The 18,711-nt window shown below is 38.2% G+C and overlaps 2 protein-coding genes across 2 annotated transcripts in view; one reads left to right on the top strand and one right to left on the bottom strand.

The window, feature by feature from the left end:
* Nucleotides 1-8,163, top strand: part of nst (phosphoglucomutase 3-like protein nst) — a 38,627-nt gene extending 30,464 nt beyond the window's left edge. Inside the window, exons 6-9 of the mRNA XM_071674697.1 lie at nt 199-382; nt 2,603-2,830; nt 2,978-3,147; nt 6,571-8,163. Coding sequence (XP_071530798.1) covers nt 199-382; nt 2,603-2,830; nt 2,978-3,147; nt 6,571-6,840 — 852 coding nt within the window. The 3' untranslated portion in view covers nt 6,841-8,163. The remainder of the gene's footprint in view (nt 1-198; nt 383-2,602; nt 2,831-2,977; nt 3,148-6,570) is intronic.
* Nucleotides 8,117-18,711, bottom strand: part of Cog8 (conserved oligomeric Golgi complex subunit 8) — a 51,157-nt gene continuing 40,562 nt past the window's right edge. Inside the window, exon 13 of the mRNA XM_071674698.1 lies at nt 8,117-10,611. Within this exon, the coding sequence (XP_071530799.1) occupies nt 9,748-10,611 (864 nt within the window). The 3' untranslated portion in view covers nt 8,117-9,747. The remainder of the gene's footprint in view (nt 10,612-18,711) is intronic.

Raw genomic sequence — 18,711 nt, 5'->3', positions numbered from 1 at the left:
TGACTGCTGATTGGAAAGGAGAGTTCCAGAGCAAGCTCTTGTTCCAAATATTGTTTGGTTGGTTAGTGAAGGGTGAGAAATGGAGTTAGAGGTTTCTAACCCAAGAAGACCACAGAGATTAGCATACCACTCTTTTGGACACTATCTCAGAAAGAAACAGTTTTATATTCAAAATTCTTTTTTTTTTTTTCTTTTCAGGTACAACAAAAGTGGCCAGAAGGTGTTCCAAAGACCCAGAATGTTAGATGTGTATCAATGGATGGTGATGCAGATCGTGTAATTTACAGCTTCCTTGATAGCAGTGGAAAATTTCACATGCTGGATGGGGACAAGATTGCCACACTAGTAGCAGGTTATTTGCAGGAACTGGTGCAGGGTTCAGGTGAGAAAATAAAAATGTTACTGATGAACAAAGTAGCTATTCATTTGTGAATTTTATGTACATCTTTATGAATAAGATCTAAAGACAGTCAAAAGCATTATTCTGTGGAGTGGAAAAAGGATACAGTACATGAAGGAGGTAAGAAATTTTGTTTTTATCAGTGATCTAAGAAATTTGGTTTAACAATGGCATGTATTTCTTGCAAGTTGGATAAGCCATTTTAAAAGTGCTGGTTTGTACAACACTAAAGAAGTACCCATTGTTAGGTTTGGCCTGTGTGCATTAAGCTACTAAGGACATGCTTAGCACTTAGTTCTATGCAGCTGCACTAGAGGGAGGGAGTTCTATGCAGCCGCACTAGGCCCCTCCCCCTTCATTAGTAATCTTAACATTTCGTTTACACATCATATATTCCTCCCTCCTCCTTTGCTTGACTTCCACCAGTACATTTGTGTAATCAACCATATGCCTTTTTCTTATTTTGCACAGCATTTCAAATCTCATCCATCCACCATTCATTAATTAATAATTTTGCGGTATTTGACATTGCTACCAATTGAATGATCTTCCTGTTCTTCTTTCTGCAAGTACAAGGTTCTCTTAGGCATTATTCATTCATAGTTGTAGATGGTTTGACAAGGTTGTACTGAAACATTTTGTGTGCATGTTTCTATTGGATAAGCGAATCTCAGGATAGTAAAGCATTGGGTTGTGGGGGTTAATAAGATGTTTGTGAAGAACCAAATGGAGCTGCTTTATGCATCTGGTGTATGAAATGAACAAAAATTTGGTTGAAGGACTATCGTGGTGTTACCAGGCTCTGCCTGATTGAAGTTACACCACAAGCAAATAGTCACCTTTGGTTCGGCTGTATCACTGTCAATTGACGAAATGGAGTGCAGTCATTTCAAAGAAATGCTCACTTCAAAGGAATCCATTCTCTTCCTGCTACTAAGTGTAGCACAACTTCTGGATGCAGGAGCCCCTAGGTAAGTCCCTGGATAACACCAGGATCCTTTCAGAATGAGTCTTCCCAGAGAACAGTAATTACAGATAAATGAATGAAAGGACCATCTTCATTTCTTTCATCACATGACTTATAAGTAACTACGGCCAGCCATTATGGTACCTGAGCAGTTCTGATTTATCCAATTAAACATTTTAACCCTCAGACAGCATCTTACATCATTCTGTTTTCTTGGGAAACAGCAGCCATCATCAGTTGATGTTCTAGCTTTTCTTACTTGTGGTTAAATATCTGGCTGACTTATTGTGTCATTAATAGCATGTAGAGGTGTCCTCCATTGTTAAGAAGATATGGAAAAGGTTTTTGCTATCCTCAATATCCTTACAACCACAACCATAAGTGATTGGTTGTCCTCCTGAAGGTCATATGTACTTGGTGACCTTGTGGCAAATAATTTAGGTTATGATAACTTTTTATTAGGAACACTTTCTATGTATCAGTAAGTGATGAAAGTGGAACAGATTAACATGAGAAACATGAAAATTGAATGATTTTAGTAGCAGATTCCATGAGGAAGGAGGGATGTTACAAATGAACTATTTGTTTGTATTGAATAGATTAAGTAACAGATGCACCGAATTTTCTCAAGGTAATCCTTGGTTAGGTTAAGACTTAGAACATCTTCCAATCCTTCTTGTACATGCCAACCACTTGATCTCCTCACACGTACGTTTAGTGTGAAAGATGTAATATTTCTCCATTTATTTATGTTATTCACCAATAATGCCATGCCTTTTTATGAAATAAGAGTATATATGCAATAAGAAGAGTTCTCAATGTAAAGAAAAAATAAATCCTTTCATATCCTTGCCAGCCAGTCACCCTCATACTGAATTTTAGTGCAAGAGGTGTAATATTTCCAAAATACAGTTATTGACTGTGTATGTATACATGAAATAAGAGTACTGAAAACATGTTCAATAGAAAGAAAAAATATCTTTTCTATGTCCTTTACGCACTTAGTGCAGCATCAGCTGAACAAAAAGATTTTATCTTTGTTATTTTTCTGGTACTTTTGAATGCTAATCTATCATTTCATGGGAATTTTTATTTTTTGCTCACTCCATAATTTAATTTCCAGACCATGCATGCCATTTATTAAGGGTTAGTGTACTTTACTTGAAACATGATCATTGAAGAAAAAATAACTATAATAATTTGGTGATTAATAATACAATTTCTTTCTCCTGTAGGGTTAAATCTAAAGCTTGGTCTTGTACAAACTGCTTATGCCAATGGAGCATCTACTGCCTATATCAATGAGAAACTTGGAGTACCAGTTGCATGTGCAAAAACTGGTGTTAAGCACTTGCATCACATGGCTCTGCAGTTTGACATTGGGGTCTACTTTGAAGCTAATGGTCATGGAACTGTAATATTCTCTCAGACTGCAAGAAAGGCTATTCGAGCTGCTGCACAAGGTTTGGAACATTGAAAATACAGATGATGGGTAATATTATTATGTTAAGATACTTTAATATGAAAACTGGTATCACACACTCTAAATGAAACAACATTGAGTTTGGATTTAACTCTTAAAATCATATAGTAATATTATTTCTTTTCAGCCAAAAACAACAAGGCAGAAAAACTGTCACAGATTTTGGATGTCATCAATGAAACTGTTGGGGATGCTATCTCAGATATGCTGCTTGTAGAATCTATTCTTCATGCTCGAGGATGGTCAGTTTCAGACTGGAATGATGCTTATACTGACCTCCCCAACAGGCAGATGAAGGTAATGAATAAACAAAAGTTTTATGTAACGGTATGTTTGGATGTTTTTTATATACTGTTGATGTGGGTAACTGTCTTGCTTCTTAAGGGAAGTCTGTTTCAGAAAACAGCTGTAGTACATTTCTCCAGTTTTCATTGAGAATTCTTCAGACTTCATCAGTTGGGGAGGGGGGGATATCACCTGCTGTAGTATCTTTTTTGGGGAAAGCCTGATTATCTAGAATTCTTGAGTAAGAAAGGGTAGCCTGGCAGTATTGTTTCACTGATACATTAATGGTGGGATAGGAGCTGAATTCTAGAAAGCGTACTTTTATTCTTGGATAAGAATTAATGTACTTGCCATTTTTCCAGCAGTAAGAAAGTAATATTAAAACCTGAAATGGGATTAAGAATGATGTTGTGTGATTTATGTGTACTTTATAACAAGATCAGTCAAATGCTGAGAGGTACATCCAGTTAAAAATGTATGGAAATAAAAGAAAGGAATAGAGTAATAGAATTAGTAGAAGCTTGAGGCAATAAAAAGTGAAGGCTTTGTATGTAATATTTAGAACAAAGATAGGGTTTTTTATTATTATACTTAGTCACTGTCTCCTGCGTTAGCGAGATAGCGCAAGGAAACAGACGAAAGAATGGCACAACCCAACCACATACACATGTATATACATAAATGCCCACACAATGCACATATACATACCTATACATTTCAACGTATACATACGTATACATACACAGACATATACATATTCATACTTGCTACCTTCATTTATTCCCGTCGCCACCCCGCCACACATGAAATGGCACCCCCCCCCCCCTTCTGCGCTTGAGGTAGCGCTAGGAAAAGACAACAAAGACCACATTCAGTTTCTAGCTGTCATGTGTAATGCACCAAAACCACAGCTCCGTTTTCACCTCCAGGCCCCACAAAACTTTCCATGGTGTACCCCAGACTCTTCATATTCCCTGGTTCAATCCATTGACAGCACGTCGACCCCGGTGTACCACATCGTTCCAGTTCACTCTATTCCTTGCACACATTTCACCCTCCTGTATGTTCAAGCCCCGATCGCTCAAAATCTTTTTTACTCCAGCCTTCCACCTCCAATTTGGTCTCCCACTTCTTGTTCCCTCCACCTCTGACACATATATCCTCTTTTGTTAATCTTTCCTCTCATACTCATCATGTGACCAAACCATTTCAGTACACCCTCTTCTGCTCTCTCAACCACACTCTTTTTAATGCCACACATCTCTCTTACCATTTCATTACTTACTCGATCAACACCTCACACCATATATTGTCCTCAGACATTTCATTTCCAACACATCCACCCTCCTCCACACAACCCTATCTATAGTTCATGCCTCACAACCATATAACATTGTTGGAACCACAATTCCTTCAAACATACCCATTTTTGCTCTCTGAGATAATGTTCTCGCCTTCCACACATTCTTCAATGCTCCCTGAACCTTCACTCCCTCCCCTCCCCCACCCTGTGACTCACTTCCACTTCCATGGTTCCATCCGCTGCTAAATCCACTCCCAGATATCTAAAACACTTCTCTTCATCCAGTTTTTCTCCGTTCAAACTTACCTCCCAATTTACTTCTCCCTCAACCCTACTGAATGTAATAACCTTGCTCTTATTCACATTTACTCTCAGCTTTCTTCTTTCACACATTTAACCAAACTCAACTACCAACTTTTGCAGTTTCTCACTCGAATCAGCCACCAGCTCTGTATCATCAGCGAACAACAACTGACTCACTTCCCAAGCCCTGTCATCCACAACAGACTGAATACTTGCCCCTCTCTCCAAAGCTCTTGCATTCACCTCCCTAATAACCCCATCCATAAACAAATTAAGCAACCATGCATGCACCACACATCACGCACCACTAGCACAAACCGACATTTGCTGGGAACCATTCACTTTCCTCTCTTCCTACTGATACACATGCCTTACATCCTTGATAAAAACTTTTCAGTGCTTCTAGCAACTTACCTCCCACATCATATACTCTTAATACCTTCCACAGAGCATCTCTATCAACTCTTATCATATGCCTTCTCAGATCTATAAATGCTACATACAAATCCATCCGTTTTTCCAAGTATTTCTCACATACATTCTTCAAAGCAAACACCTGATCCACACATCCTCTACCACTTCTGAAACCACATTGCTCTTCCCCAATTTGATGCTCTGTACATGCTTTTACCCTCTCAATCAATACCCTCCCATAAAATTTCCCAGGAATACTCAACAAACTTATATCTCGGTAATTTGAACACTCGCCTTTATCCCCTTTTCCTTTGTACAATGGCACCATGTATGCATTCTGCCAATCCTCAGGAAAATTTAGTCAGGTTACTTTTGGAGAGGAATTCAGTAACCAGATGGTGTTGGGTAAAGAAATTAAACTTATGAATCATTAAGAGTTAGGAAGTGTTAAAAAGAAAAGAATAGAGATGAGTTATAAAATCCAAAAGACAAATTAAGTGGATTAGGACACCTATAATAGTATTGTAAGCATACCAGGAATACTAAATTTTGCAAGAGTATGTTTACACTTAATATATAAAGATGGAAATTAATTGGAAAGTAATAGGAAAGCATTGAGTTTTTAAATTATACTGGATGTTGTTGAGACAAAACGTAATCTAGTTATACTAAGAGGTCACGTGGGAAGGAGGATAATGTAGAGGAAAAAGAGGTTTGACTTATCTTGTAAGAGAAGTGCAGGTGGAAATTAATTTCTTTATACCAAATGTTATGGACAAAAAACACATTAAGTAAAGAATAGTGAGTTCCAGGATAACATGAAAGATTTGGGTATACTCAGTTATGTTATTGGAGGGGTGAACTGTGGTGTTTTGAAGTTGAACAGAGGGGAAAAAGTGTCATTTATGGAAAAAGATATAGAAATTCCATTTTATCAACACTGAATTGAACCAGGTTACTGCTTCCCCACTCAAAAATGTTTCACAGGTCCAAATTAAGAGAGAAGGTATGCTCATTATGAGAATGAATGTAAGTGAGGCAGGGAGGGAAAGTAAGTTAAAATGTGTAAAATGAAATAATCTGCAAAAGAGTGAAATGGGGCAAGAGGATAGAGCCTTGTGCGACACCATCATTGATCAGATAAGGGGGGGAAATCATTTCATTGACTACTGCACTGGAATGACCAGAGAGGATGAAAATCCAAAGGAAGGAAGTTTAGAAAGCAAAGACTTGCTTCATTGTCAAATGCTTTGGAGATATTAAGGGCCCTCAAAGAATGTTCACCAGAATCCAAGAGGATCAGATCAGAGGCAAGTTGCATAAGACAAAAACTGTAATAAGATCTTCCTTTCTTTGTTTTCACAAAGTAAAGCATATTCATGTAGTTTTTCATGCAAACTGTCCCTTCTTTTCAGGTCACCGTTGCAGACAGAGCAGTTATAACGACAACTGATGCAGAAAGAAAATGTGTGACTCCAGATGGTTTGCAGAGCACTATTGACAAGATAGTTTCTGGATTCTCCAAAGGTAGATCGTTTGTAAGACCTTCAGGAACAGAGGACATTGTTCGTATTTATGCTGAAGCCTCTGAACAAGAAAAAGCGGACAGTTTAGCAGTTCAGGTTGCTTGTGCTGTTCATGAATTAGCTGGTGGTGTTGGCGAGAAACCTAAATCTGTTTGCTAATTCACTACTATAATAGGTTTTGATGCATTTTTTTCATGGATTATTGGTCATCTGATGTGAAATGACATACAAACAGAATGATAGTTTGCCATGCCAGTAAATTTACTTTATGAAAGTAATAGGTATGTACACATTACAAAAAAAATTAATATATATGATTACTAGGATAATGTTCATAGCCATGAATGCTGTGTTTAAAGTCAGAGCTCTGTATTGCCAAGACCTCATACCTAGAGGGTGTGTAAATGGTTTTGGAGTTATTCTATACACATAAAGGTGTTGAAAAAAAAAATTCAGTTGGTGGATGTAGCATGACATAAGCAACTTTAATGATCTTTGTAGTTTAAGCTCTCACAACCAACCAACCAATGTTACTGTAAATCTTGATGAACCTATATTTGAAGGATACTTTATAACAAGAGCACATGCTTAAGAAAAATGTCACTACTTTGAACACATAATACCTTTGTTGATAATGCCTTGTGTGCCTTCAAAATAATTTTGAATGGTTAATGGTTAGTTTCACCTACTGTTTTTGCATTCCAGGTGAAGGTTTCAATTCTATATTAATTGTTGAATATTGAATTATACTTTGTTAAATACTTTATTTTCACAACTATATATTCTTATACCCATGCCATATTTACTGGGAAGGCTATCATTAATATGAGTTCAAAGACTATGGCACCCTTGAGACTGAGATGATCTGGTTTTCAGGCACCCAGTTGATAGACACCTCAGGTAGTTTGCAAGATGCCTAGTTCCACGAGCAGCATTTATGTTATTAAAATTGAATTTGTCTCAGCATATACTGTATGCATTGTAACATTACTAATCTGTAATACTTGTAACCAAACCATTTTCTGATTTGGGTGACCTGAATTACATAATGAATATAAATATTCGCATAATTGCAACGAGTGTGGTTTCAGAAGTAGTAAAGGATGTTTGGATCAGGAGTTTGCTTTGAAAGAATGAGAGAAATACTAGCAGGAAGTAATGGTAATATACCTACCTGGTCATTCATTGGCTGCCTACCAACTACAACCTTCAGGTGATATGTACAGTCCACATCCAAAATTAAAGGAAAGGTATTCTTTCTGTTACTATGTTGGTATGCTAAAAATTTCTTTCATGTTAAAATTAATCATGTTCATTACAAATTCCTGCTAACTAGTCACAAGGTCTTTCATCTATCTCTGGCTTTTGCACAGGGGATCTATGAATTTCATCCCTCTTTATTTCTGTAAAGGTAGCCAGTAAATTAAGCCTACTGTTACATTCTTACATACTTTTTTCACAAAAATGAAACATAAACAGCTACTACATTTTTCATTTCCTTTGTCTCCTGTCAGTGTTCAATCCAGTATACCCAGGAACTGCATGCTCAAACAATTTTGAGCACATCTAACCGATACAGATATATTAAACATTATAACTTCCTTTTAATGGAAATGTCTGTAACTCTTGACCATGATTTCATCGGAGAAAATGGGAGGTAATAAACAGGTGATTGCTGTGTTCCTTTTTAAGGATTGTGAATGACTGATTCATTTAGGATGGGTTGCTTTAGAAAATGGATATTCAGTTATTACTTTTTCATACTTCCAGTAGCAGGGAAATGGTGGACTCCTTTGGACTGAAAAGTTAGTGATGAGAGTGTATTCCGGATGATACAACTTCACCAAAGATGGTCTTTCACTCACAGTGTAACCATAAGCAGGTGGAGTCCAGTAACATTAAAAAATGGGTACAGCATCCAAATGATTTAAGCCTGCTGCTTTTTAGGAAAAATTACCTGCTTGCCTTTCTGAATTTAGTAAGGTAGTTTTAGGCACAGATGTCATGAGATTATGATAAATGGTGAGGATAACCACTTTACATATGTTCACCCTACATGCTACAAGTCTTATAGACAAACACTTGAATACAAAAGTGCTTTAGTTCTAAGTGTTTTGAAGTGCAATTAAATTTTTTTTCCTCTGTCATACATTCTTAACATTTTTATGTTCATTCTTTACAGAGCAAACTTACATATACAGTGCACTTGGTGTGGCTTTGACCTTTAATATTTAGCAATGTTGGTACATTCATGCAGTGTTACTAGACTTCACCTGCAAGAAGTTATACCATGTGTGAAAAGACACCTTTGATGATGCTGTATCAATGGGAGTGCAGTCTTGTCAAAGAACTTCTTTCTCCAAAGAAGTCCATATTTCCCTGCTACTTGGAGAAGTGCAGCCTTAGGCTATAGAAAACTTTATAGTGGTCCTGGGTATCCTGTGAACCTTGCTGGATATCTTCCAACATGAAAAGGTTAAAACCATGATGAGTTTAAAAAAAAAAAATCTGATATACATCATACAGAGATGTTTCATATCATACACACACAAGGTGATATACTGAATACCAATCCCCAAAATTAATCATTGTGATCAATTCCTAATAACAATAATTAATCATTATTATGTGCACTTTCTTGCACACTAACAGCAAGTCACTGCATACAGAATCTTCACCACCAGGAATATAATGAAATTAACATCTCTTGAATTCCAAAACCAATGAGCATAACTCTTGAACTATTTCCCAAAGATCTTTGGATGTAACATACATGTAATAGTCACTACCTGCATGAAAAAGAAAATAAGAATGCAAAAAGAGATGCACAGGTGGAGAATAAGAAAAAATTGGGAGGAAAATGGGAGACAGCAATCCTTGAAGAAAAATGCAATTTTGTGAACACCTACAATACTCTCGAAAAATATAACAAGCCTTCACACTGAATCATCAACAGAAGCCACAATATGGACAAGAATGTACTTCTGAGTGGTTGCTTTATGAAGCCTGGGTCGTAAATGACGTGAAATCTTGTTATAATCAAGACTAATGGTGATGCTAGGGGTTTTATGACTGAGTTGCTTCTTCCTGTGGAGGTGGGTCTAATAATGGGTCTAAATCTAATGCTGATGTTGGATTTGATGGAGTTTGGTCTGAAGGTGCAGTTTGGTTTGATGGAGTTTGGTCTGAAGGTGCAGTTTGGTTTGATGGAGTTTGGTCTGAAGGTGCAGTTTGGTTTGATGGAGTTGGGTCTGATGGTGCAGCTGGGTTTGATGGTGTGATATTTTGTGGTGTTTTTGGATCTAACGGTTTTGATGAATTTACAGATGGTAATGAATCTGAATCTAATGATGGAGCAGGATCTGAAGGTGGAGTTACATGTGATGGTTCTGATGGCTCAGATGAGTTTACAGGTGGTGGTGAATCTAATGGAGTTGGGTCTGTATGTCTAGTTAGGTGTGATGGTTCTGATGGGTTTAGAGACAGTGTTGAATCTGATGAAGAAGTTGGGTCTGATGGCGGAGTTTCAGATAATGCAAGATTTGAATCTAGCATTGACCCAGATAGTTCAACTTCATGCACTGTCATCTCATCTCCAGTTGGTAATTTGTCTTCATTTGTGTCTTCACCTAAGTAAAACATTCCAGGGGGAGTGTGTTTAAGGATCTCTTGAGAGCTTTGAAGATCACCTTGTGGAGCCTCTGCTTTTTCTGTCTTGTCATTATCATGGATTGTGTTATGACTGAGCTGTATATCTGATAATTTTTCAACAATGAGACTTTCTGCTGCAGCCTCAGATTCTTGAGATTCAGGTGCATTTACTGTGACTTGATCCTGAAGATCTAATTCAATTGAAAAGTTTTCTTCTTTCTTCGGAAGAAGATGTTCGACTGGTGCTAGGAGTTCTTCTAAATTCAGCAGGCCAAAATTCTGGTTTGTGATTGTAAACAGAAAAGTAAAAAAGCATTAATATATGAAAATATATAATGAAGTACTCATACAAATTTATCATAAATTCTAATTAATGTATAATATACTGTCACACAATATATGTTTTTCTTTCCAGTATTGGCACAATGTTCATATAAAGTCTTTAGAAATATAAATTCTATCTGCTTATTTGTCTTACACATTAATCACAGCAAACCTCTACATACTCCTGCAAATTTGAAACTACCACACACATACTGCCTTTTGCTTTCCTGACTTCCTTAGTCTTCCTCTATACCTTATTTAATTCACTTTGCTCATTAGATTCCCTAACAAATTTGTTAGCATTCATGTTTATTGTTACCCATGTCCCTGTTACCTGAGTAACCCTATGTTTTACGTTACTAACTAACAATTCCTTTTCAAAATAACATTACTTTTCCTAATATTTTTCATTTTGTTGAATTTCCTAATTTGTTATCAATTTCCCCAAAATATAATTCTGAACATCAAGAATGGAGTCCAAACCAAATATGGCTGATCAAAATATTTTTCTTTTATTCCTTAGAGCCTTTGCAATCTGCACTGTTTCCACAACTTGCAAACTTAGGCTCTGTTTCCTTGCTAAGTGTCTGTTAATTCACATTACCTGTGCCCTTTACTTGACTCTACAGGATGACATGATGTGCATGTTACTAATCTATACAGCATCTTGTGACAAACGAGAACAATGCTTAAAATATTTGCCTGAGAATTCCACATGATGGTTTTAGCTACCATATAAGTGAAGTATGAGCAATAAATCTTGTGAAAAGAATAAGATATGAAAAAGGAGACATTCAAGGAGGTAAATTACAATACATGTCAAGATAATGACAAGCTTAAGATAAAATAAGAGAAGGCAGAAAAATGGGAATGTTATAGTGACAGACAGTGTGGTGCTCTAGAACATGCATCAAACCATCAGTGATGATGCAGTGTCGATGAATATAAACATGGAACATCCACTTTAAAGTATAAGGCCTGATGTACAATATAGCTCAGCTCCCGCTCTATTCATGGGATGCTCTCGCTCTACTCACAGTCATGGGTAATGCACACTTACCACTCCACTCATGGTAAGCCAACGCTAAAGCAATGTTCATCCCAGTCCACTCTCATTGCAGGCTGTTTATTGTCTGCATCTGGCAGTGGGAGAAGATGGATTTCTCTTCATCTAAGTTGGTTATGATTGCCATAGCTCTGGACAAAGATGAAGATGAAACAAAGAAACAAAATAGGAAAAGGAGAACTTGGTTGCCACCATCCAATGTTGAGGAGAGGAAAACTTAGGGGGAATTTCACATCCTCTATCCTCATCTGACTGATGATGAGAGCAAATTCTTTCATAATCCCACATGGTTGGTTTCTTCGGGCTCAAGGGGAAGGATGGAGAGACACCTCACTGATGACCGGGCCAAGACCGGAGTGAAACCGTTAGGTAATGCACACTGTCTCTTTTGCTCCAGTCACGATCCACTCCCTCTTCACGCGAAATATCTTTTGGATGACCATTGCTTGCACATGATCAGAGCGAGAGTGAACCCTGAGAAATAATGTGCATGCCTCCATTGAAATTCATATAACAATATTCAAAAGGAATGTGAGTGAACCTTCAACGGACCAGGAGCAGAGCTACAATGTGTATCAGGCCAAAGAGACTTCCTTCTGCACATGAAATGACGGTTGACTCACAAACACCGTAGCCTGAAAAAAATAATCATTGAGCAGTTGTCATCTCAACAACTGGCTACTGGGAGTCTACCACTCATGAGCCAACCTGACTTACATGCACTAACTTCACCATAAATGACTTTAGCTAATTACCAGTTAACTTCTGTCTAGCTAGAGGGTAGCCAGTTCAGATGAAGACTACAAACCAGCCAGTTCCTATGACAAGTATTCCAGTTGATGGTAGCAGGGATGGTGCTTTGGTAACTTGTGTATGCTTTAAATTTTTTTTTCTTTAACTATCCATCTATTTGTTTACATTGATGCACATTCCCTCCAGGAACTCCCATCAAGAGAGTGACCATGGCAAAAGGTCTCCACTTGTCCCTTTCCTTACGTGCTGAAGTCGGATACATTATTCCACACATTCTTCCACCATTTTTCTCTCCCAAGTATTCTTCCAATCTATTTTTCCCATGTTACAGGTGGTCTTCCTTTCACACCAACCCCTTCAATTGTATTACCATACACTCTCCTTGTAAAGTCCCCATCCAGCATTCTTTCTACATGTCCAAACCACCTTAATGTTTCAACATTTCACCTGCTCTACCATTCCATGATTCATTCCCTTTGCCCTCCCTGCCACACCACATCTCTCATATACCCCTTAATTTAGTCATACCACATATTCCTCTCAAGTAGCTCATTTCCAGAGCCTGGATTCTTCACCTCTGTGACTCAATCCATGTCCATGTTTTGGGAGGACTATGCTGTCCTTTAAGTCCTCTCTTCACATCCATAGTTACACATCTACCCTTCATTATTCTATTAAGGGACCCAATGACTCTTCTACCCTATACTGCTCTCCCTTATCTCTCCTTCCATATCACCAAACTTACAGCTCCTAAATACTTAAATTCTCTCCAGTCTTTCTCCCCCCATATCCAAAACACAGTTTAGTATCCTTTTTTCACTCTGTATAGTTTTGCAATATCTATAGATTCACTCAGTTTCCATTCAAATAACCATTACTTTACTTTTACTTGGACTTAACTTAAATCACCTACATTTCCACACATTATTAAACTCCTTTTACTTGGATATGCCTTCAATCACCTACATTTACACACATCATACAACACACAACCTTCAGCAACTCCTCTTCATTCTAAGCAAACAACACATTATCATTCGCAAACAGGCTTGCCACTAGCCACCATACCTCACTGCCACACTCCATCTCTGCACCCCCTTTTCCTGGTTTTACTTTCATCTCTTATCATTGAATTTTAGGGAGAATAAAAAGATGTTTTAGAAGGATGGAAATAACATGTGTAAGACAAGAGAACAAATGGGAACATCAATGAAAGGGGCAAGTGGGGAGGTAATAACAGGTAGTGATGAAGTGAGAAGGAGATGGAGTGAGTATTTTGAAAGTTTGCTGAATGTGTCTGATGATGGAGTGGCTGACATAGGGCGTTTTGGTCAGGGTGGTGTATGTAGAGAGAGGGGTCAGGGAGAATGGTTTCGTAAGGAGAGCAGAGGCAGTGAGAGCTTTGTGCAAGATGAAATCCAGCAATGCAGTGGGTTTGGAAGGAATTGCAGTGGAATTTATTAAAAAAGGGGGTGACTGTGTCGTTGACTGGCTGGTAAGGATATTCAATGTGTATATGGACCATGGTGAAGTGACTAAAGATTGTCGGAATGCATGTATATTGCCACTGTTCAAAGGCAAAGGGGATAAAAGGTAAGTGTTCAAACTACAGAGTTTGTTGAGTATTCCTGGGAAACTATATGGGAGGGTATTGAATGAGAGGGTCAAGGCATGTACAGAGCATCAGATTGTGGAAGAGCAGTGTGGTTTCAGAAGTGGTAGAGGATGTGTGGATCAGGTGTTCACTTTGAAGAAAGTGAGAAATACTTAGAAAAACAGATGGATTTGTATGGAAAGAGGGGCGAGTATGCAGTCTGTTGGGGATGAGAGGGCCAGTGAAATGAGTCAGTTGTTCACTGATAATACAGCTCTAGTGGCTGATTCCTGTGAGAAATTGCAGAAGTTGGTGACTGAGTTTGGAAGAGTGTACTGAAGGACAAAGTTGAGGGTAAATGTGAATAAGGGCAAGGTTATTGGGTTCAGTAGGGTTGAGGAACAATTTAATTGGGATGTAAGTTTGAATGGAGAAAAATTGGAGGAAGTGAAGTGTTTTAGATATCTGGGAGTGGACTTAACAGCGGATGGAAGCATGGAAGTGGAAGTGAGTCACAGGGTGGGGGAGGGGGCAAAGGTACAGGGAGCAATGAAGAATGTGTGGAAAGAGAGAATGTTATCTTGGAGCAAAAATGGGTATGTTTGAAGGAACAGTAGTTCCAACAATGTTACATGGTTGCAAGGCATGGGCTATAAAGAGTTGTACAGAGGAGAGTGGATGTGTTGAAAATGAAATGTTTGAGGACAATATGTGGTGCGAGGTGGTTTAATCAAGTAAGTAATGAAACAGTAAGAGAGATGTGTGGAAATAAAAAGAGTGTGGTTGAGAGAGCAGAAGAGGGTGTGTTGAAATGGTCTGGACATATGGAGAGAATGAGTGAGGAAAGATTGACAAGAGGATATATGTGTCAGTGGTGGTGGGAACAAGAAGTGAGAGACCAAACTAAAGGTGGACAGATGGAGTGAAAAAGACTTGGTGTGATTGGGCCTGAACATACTGGAGGGTGAGAGGTGTGGAAGGAATAGAGTGAATTGGAAAGAAGTGGTACACCAGGGTCGACGTACTGCCATGGACTGAACCAGGGCACGTGAAGTGTCTGGGGTGAACCATGGAAAAGTTTATGGGGCCTGGATGTCGATAGGGAGCTGCGGTTTTGTTATATTACACATGACAGCTAGAGACTGTGTGAACGAATGTAGCCTTTTTTGTCTGTCTTACTGGGGCTACCTTGCTGAAGCAAGAGGTAGCGATGCTGTTTCCTGTGGGGCAGGGTAGTGACAGGAATGGATGAAGGTAAGCAGGTATGAATATGTACATGTGTATATATGTATATGTCTGTTTGTGTGTATGTACATATTGATATGTATGTATATGTGCGTATATGGGCGTTTATGTATACATATATGTATATGAGTGGATGAGCCATTCTTCGTCTGTTTCCTGGTACTACCTCATTGATGTGGGAAAGAGTGATTAACACGGGAGACAGCAACAAAGCAAAATAAATAAAATAAATAAAATAACAATGATAATAAATAATAATAATATCATTATTTATTATATTATCATACTTAATTGCTGTCTCCCGTGTTAGCGAGGTGGCGCAAGGAAACAGACATGGAACCCAACCCACCCACAATGCACATATACATACATATACATTTCAACATATACATACATATACATACACAAATATACATTTATAAACATGTACATACTCATACATGCTGCCTTCATCCATTCCCATTGCCACCTCGCCACACATGAAATAGCATCCCTTCCTCCAGCGAGGTAGTGCCAGGAAAAGAAAAAAAAAGGCCACATTCTTTCACAATCAGTCTCTAGCTGTCATGTATAATGCATCAAAGCCACAGCTCCCTTTCCACATCCAGGCCCCACAGATGGCCTTGAATAGGATCTAAGCTGCCTGTGCCATCTCAGCTAGCAAGAAAAATTAAAAATCATTTATGTATTGCACTGAAAGGAAGGTACTTGATCATCCTTTCAGTCAGGGGCCATCTAATATCAACATTTTCACAAAAACGTCAACAGTATGCTATGAAAGAGGGGGTCAAGGGTCACAAAGTACATTTACAAATACAAATGAATGCTGATTTATAACTTATTATCAAATATGTTACTCTACATTTTCTTTGTACCCTTCTGGGAAAAAGGGACATTTGAAAAAGTGTACTCTTTGCATACTTATAAAAATGTTGTAATTGTAAATAGTGCCTTAATCCACCTCCCTATTAACTTTTTTTTTCAGCACACCTCAGTTACCATTTCATGCATTTCTAAGGAACCCTATGATTTGACAAAGGTGTGCATATACTTTTATGTCTCAAATCTGGCAACCTTTTGACAAGCAATTGCAAATTTTTGCATACTAGGTATCATTAAGGCAACCTAGTGGCAAAATGAATAAATCATAAAAATTTATGGAGTTTTCTTTTCTGAACAGTACAGCTTTAACTATGTACTATATCTAAAAAAAAATTTCAAGATCCCTTAGGAAGGAACAGGTGATTACTAGATGAAGTACTAGGGGAGGCATCTGGCTCTTCAACCATCTCTAATATGCTGCAATATAGCTGCTCTCCCTCTTTTTTACTGGTATTATTTTGGCCACTCTTTTTCGTATCCTGTCTGCATGCGTCCTCACCCTAAAGGCTTAGACGTGAGGCTGCTGCTTCCCACAGTTTCTGTGTGGAAAACAGCAGCCTAAGACCTGGCAGGTTTGTTGTCTGCAGCATGCTATACATTGAAAATGGCAGAAATTAAAACCTCTTAAATCCAAAGCATGACTACATTGGTGGATTCAAGTACACATGGCTCACATCCGGTAAACAGTCTGTTGAGTGTTGCTGTGGAGGTGACCATTTTTTCATGGTCTGATTTCCAGTTCTTTGGTATTTACAATGCCTATCATCAAGACAGGTCATCAACTACTATCCACATAGTTTACTGTCAGGCAGAGATAAAACACTGAGACAGTTTAAGTCATTTGAAAATTTTTGAAATTGTTATGTCACAGAACATTAAAATATAATGTACCTCTCTCTGAAGCTGAGTTACAGGTACACCAGTGATGAGAGAGATCTGCTGGAGCGGATACAGCAAACGGAGACAGTTGTTGACATGTGGAAGAAGACCCTGAGCAACAACAGTGCACATACGCTGGAAAGCAGCCTCCTCCCGAGCTGTAAACCCAGAACTTTCCAGTCTATGGAGTTCCAGCAGTGCAGTAATTACCTGGAAAAATAATTATCACTGAGGGGAGGCTTATAGTTACTAAAATATCTAGAACTTCTAAAATTGTCTCTCTCCATTACTTTTTGAAATAATATATCCACATTCCTAATCATTACTAAATACACACCTGAATAAACCTCCTCACATGAAAGAAATATTTTCTTTGGCTGAGCAATGTAATCCATAAATAGTGACAAGTGTCATTTAGTGAATGTGGGTCACAAAATTCCCTCCCACTCCCACCATGCTAATGTCTTTTCTGTATCTTTTATATTACAGCCATGTGTCAGCTCACTCATATCTAGAAATCATTTATGCTTACAAGTATTTCTTTCATGAACAATGACGACTCATTATTATATTTGCTTCAGAGACTCATTTCCCCACTCCACCTTTACCTCCTTGCCCTCTCTGCCATTTTGGCTAGGACCTTTACAAGTTAACTTTAGCACTGCACTACACCAAGGACATATGAGTTACATTAGTTCTTTTTTTTTTTACAGTTATTTCAGTTAATTCATAACAAGAAATAGAAAATTCTGAAGACTTTTCCTTTTTGACCATACTGAGAGCAATTTTTAAAAAAAGGGTTAATCATTTGTCCCCTTCTCTTGTAAAAAAAGGTTCTCTTTGCATTGCTGCTATCAGAACATTAATTTCACTTCAATCCCTTTTTTCAAAACAGAAATCTATGCCCCTCAGTTCTCTTTCTGTTTGTCCCATCCACTTCTACTTTATAGTTCTTAGTTACTGTTGTAAATGGAAATGGTGAAGAGCTTGTAGGTTTATGTGCTGAAAAAGGACTGATGATTGGGAATACCTGGTTTAAAAAGCGAGATATACATAAGTATACTTATGTAAGTAGGAGAGATGGCCAGAGAGCGTTATTGGATTACGTGTTAATTGACAGGCGTGCGAAAGAGAGACTTTTGGATGTTAATGTGCTGAGAGGTGCAACTGGAGGGATGTCTGATCATTATCTTGTGGAGGCTAAGGTGAAGATTTGTATGGGTTTTCAGAAAAGAAGAGTGAATGTTGGGGTGAAGAGGGTGGTGAGAGTAAGTGAGCTTGGGAAGGAGACCTGTGTGAGGAAGTACCAGGAGAGACTGAGTACAGAATGGAAAAAGGTGAGAACAATGGAAGTAAGGGGAATGGGGGAGGAATGGGATGTATTTAGGGAATCAGTGATGGATTGCGCAAAAGATGCTTGTGGCATGAGAAGAGTGGGAGGTGGGTTGATTAGAAAGGGTAGTGAGTGGTGGGATGAAGAAGTAAGAGTATTAGTGAAAGAGAAGAGAGAGGCATTTGGACAATTTTTGCAGGGAAAAAATGCAACTGAGTGGGAGATATATAAAAGAAAGAGACAGGAGGTCAAGAGAAAGGTGCAAGAGGTGAAAAAAAGGGCAAATGAGAGTTGGGGTGAGAG

This window comes from Panulirus ornatus, chromosome 20 (genome assembly GCF_036320965.1).
Source record: "Panulirus ornatus isolate Po-2019 chromosome 20, ASM3632096v1, whole genome shotgun sequence".
Lineage (NCBI taxonomy): Eukaryota > Metazoa > Arthropoda > Malacostraca > Decapoda > Palinuridae > Panulirus > Panulirus ornatus.
Note: the sequence above shows the minus strand (reverse complement) of the source record. Positions and strands in the feature narration are given on the sequence as shown.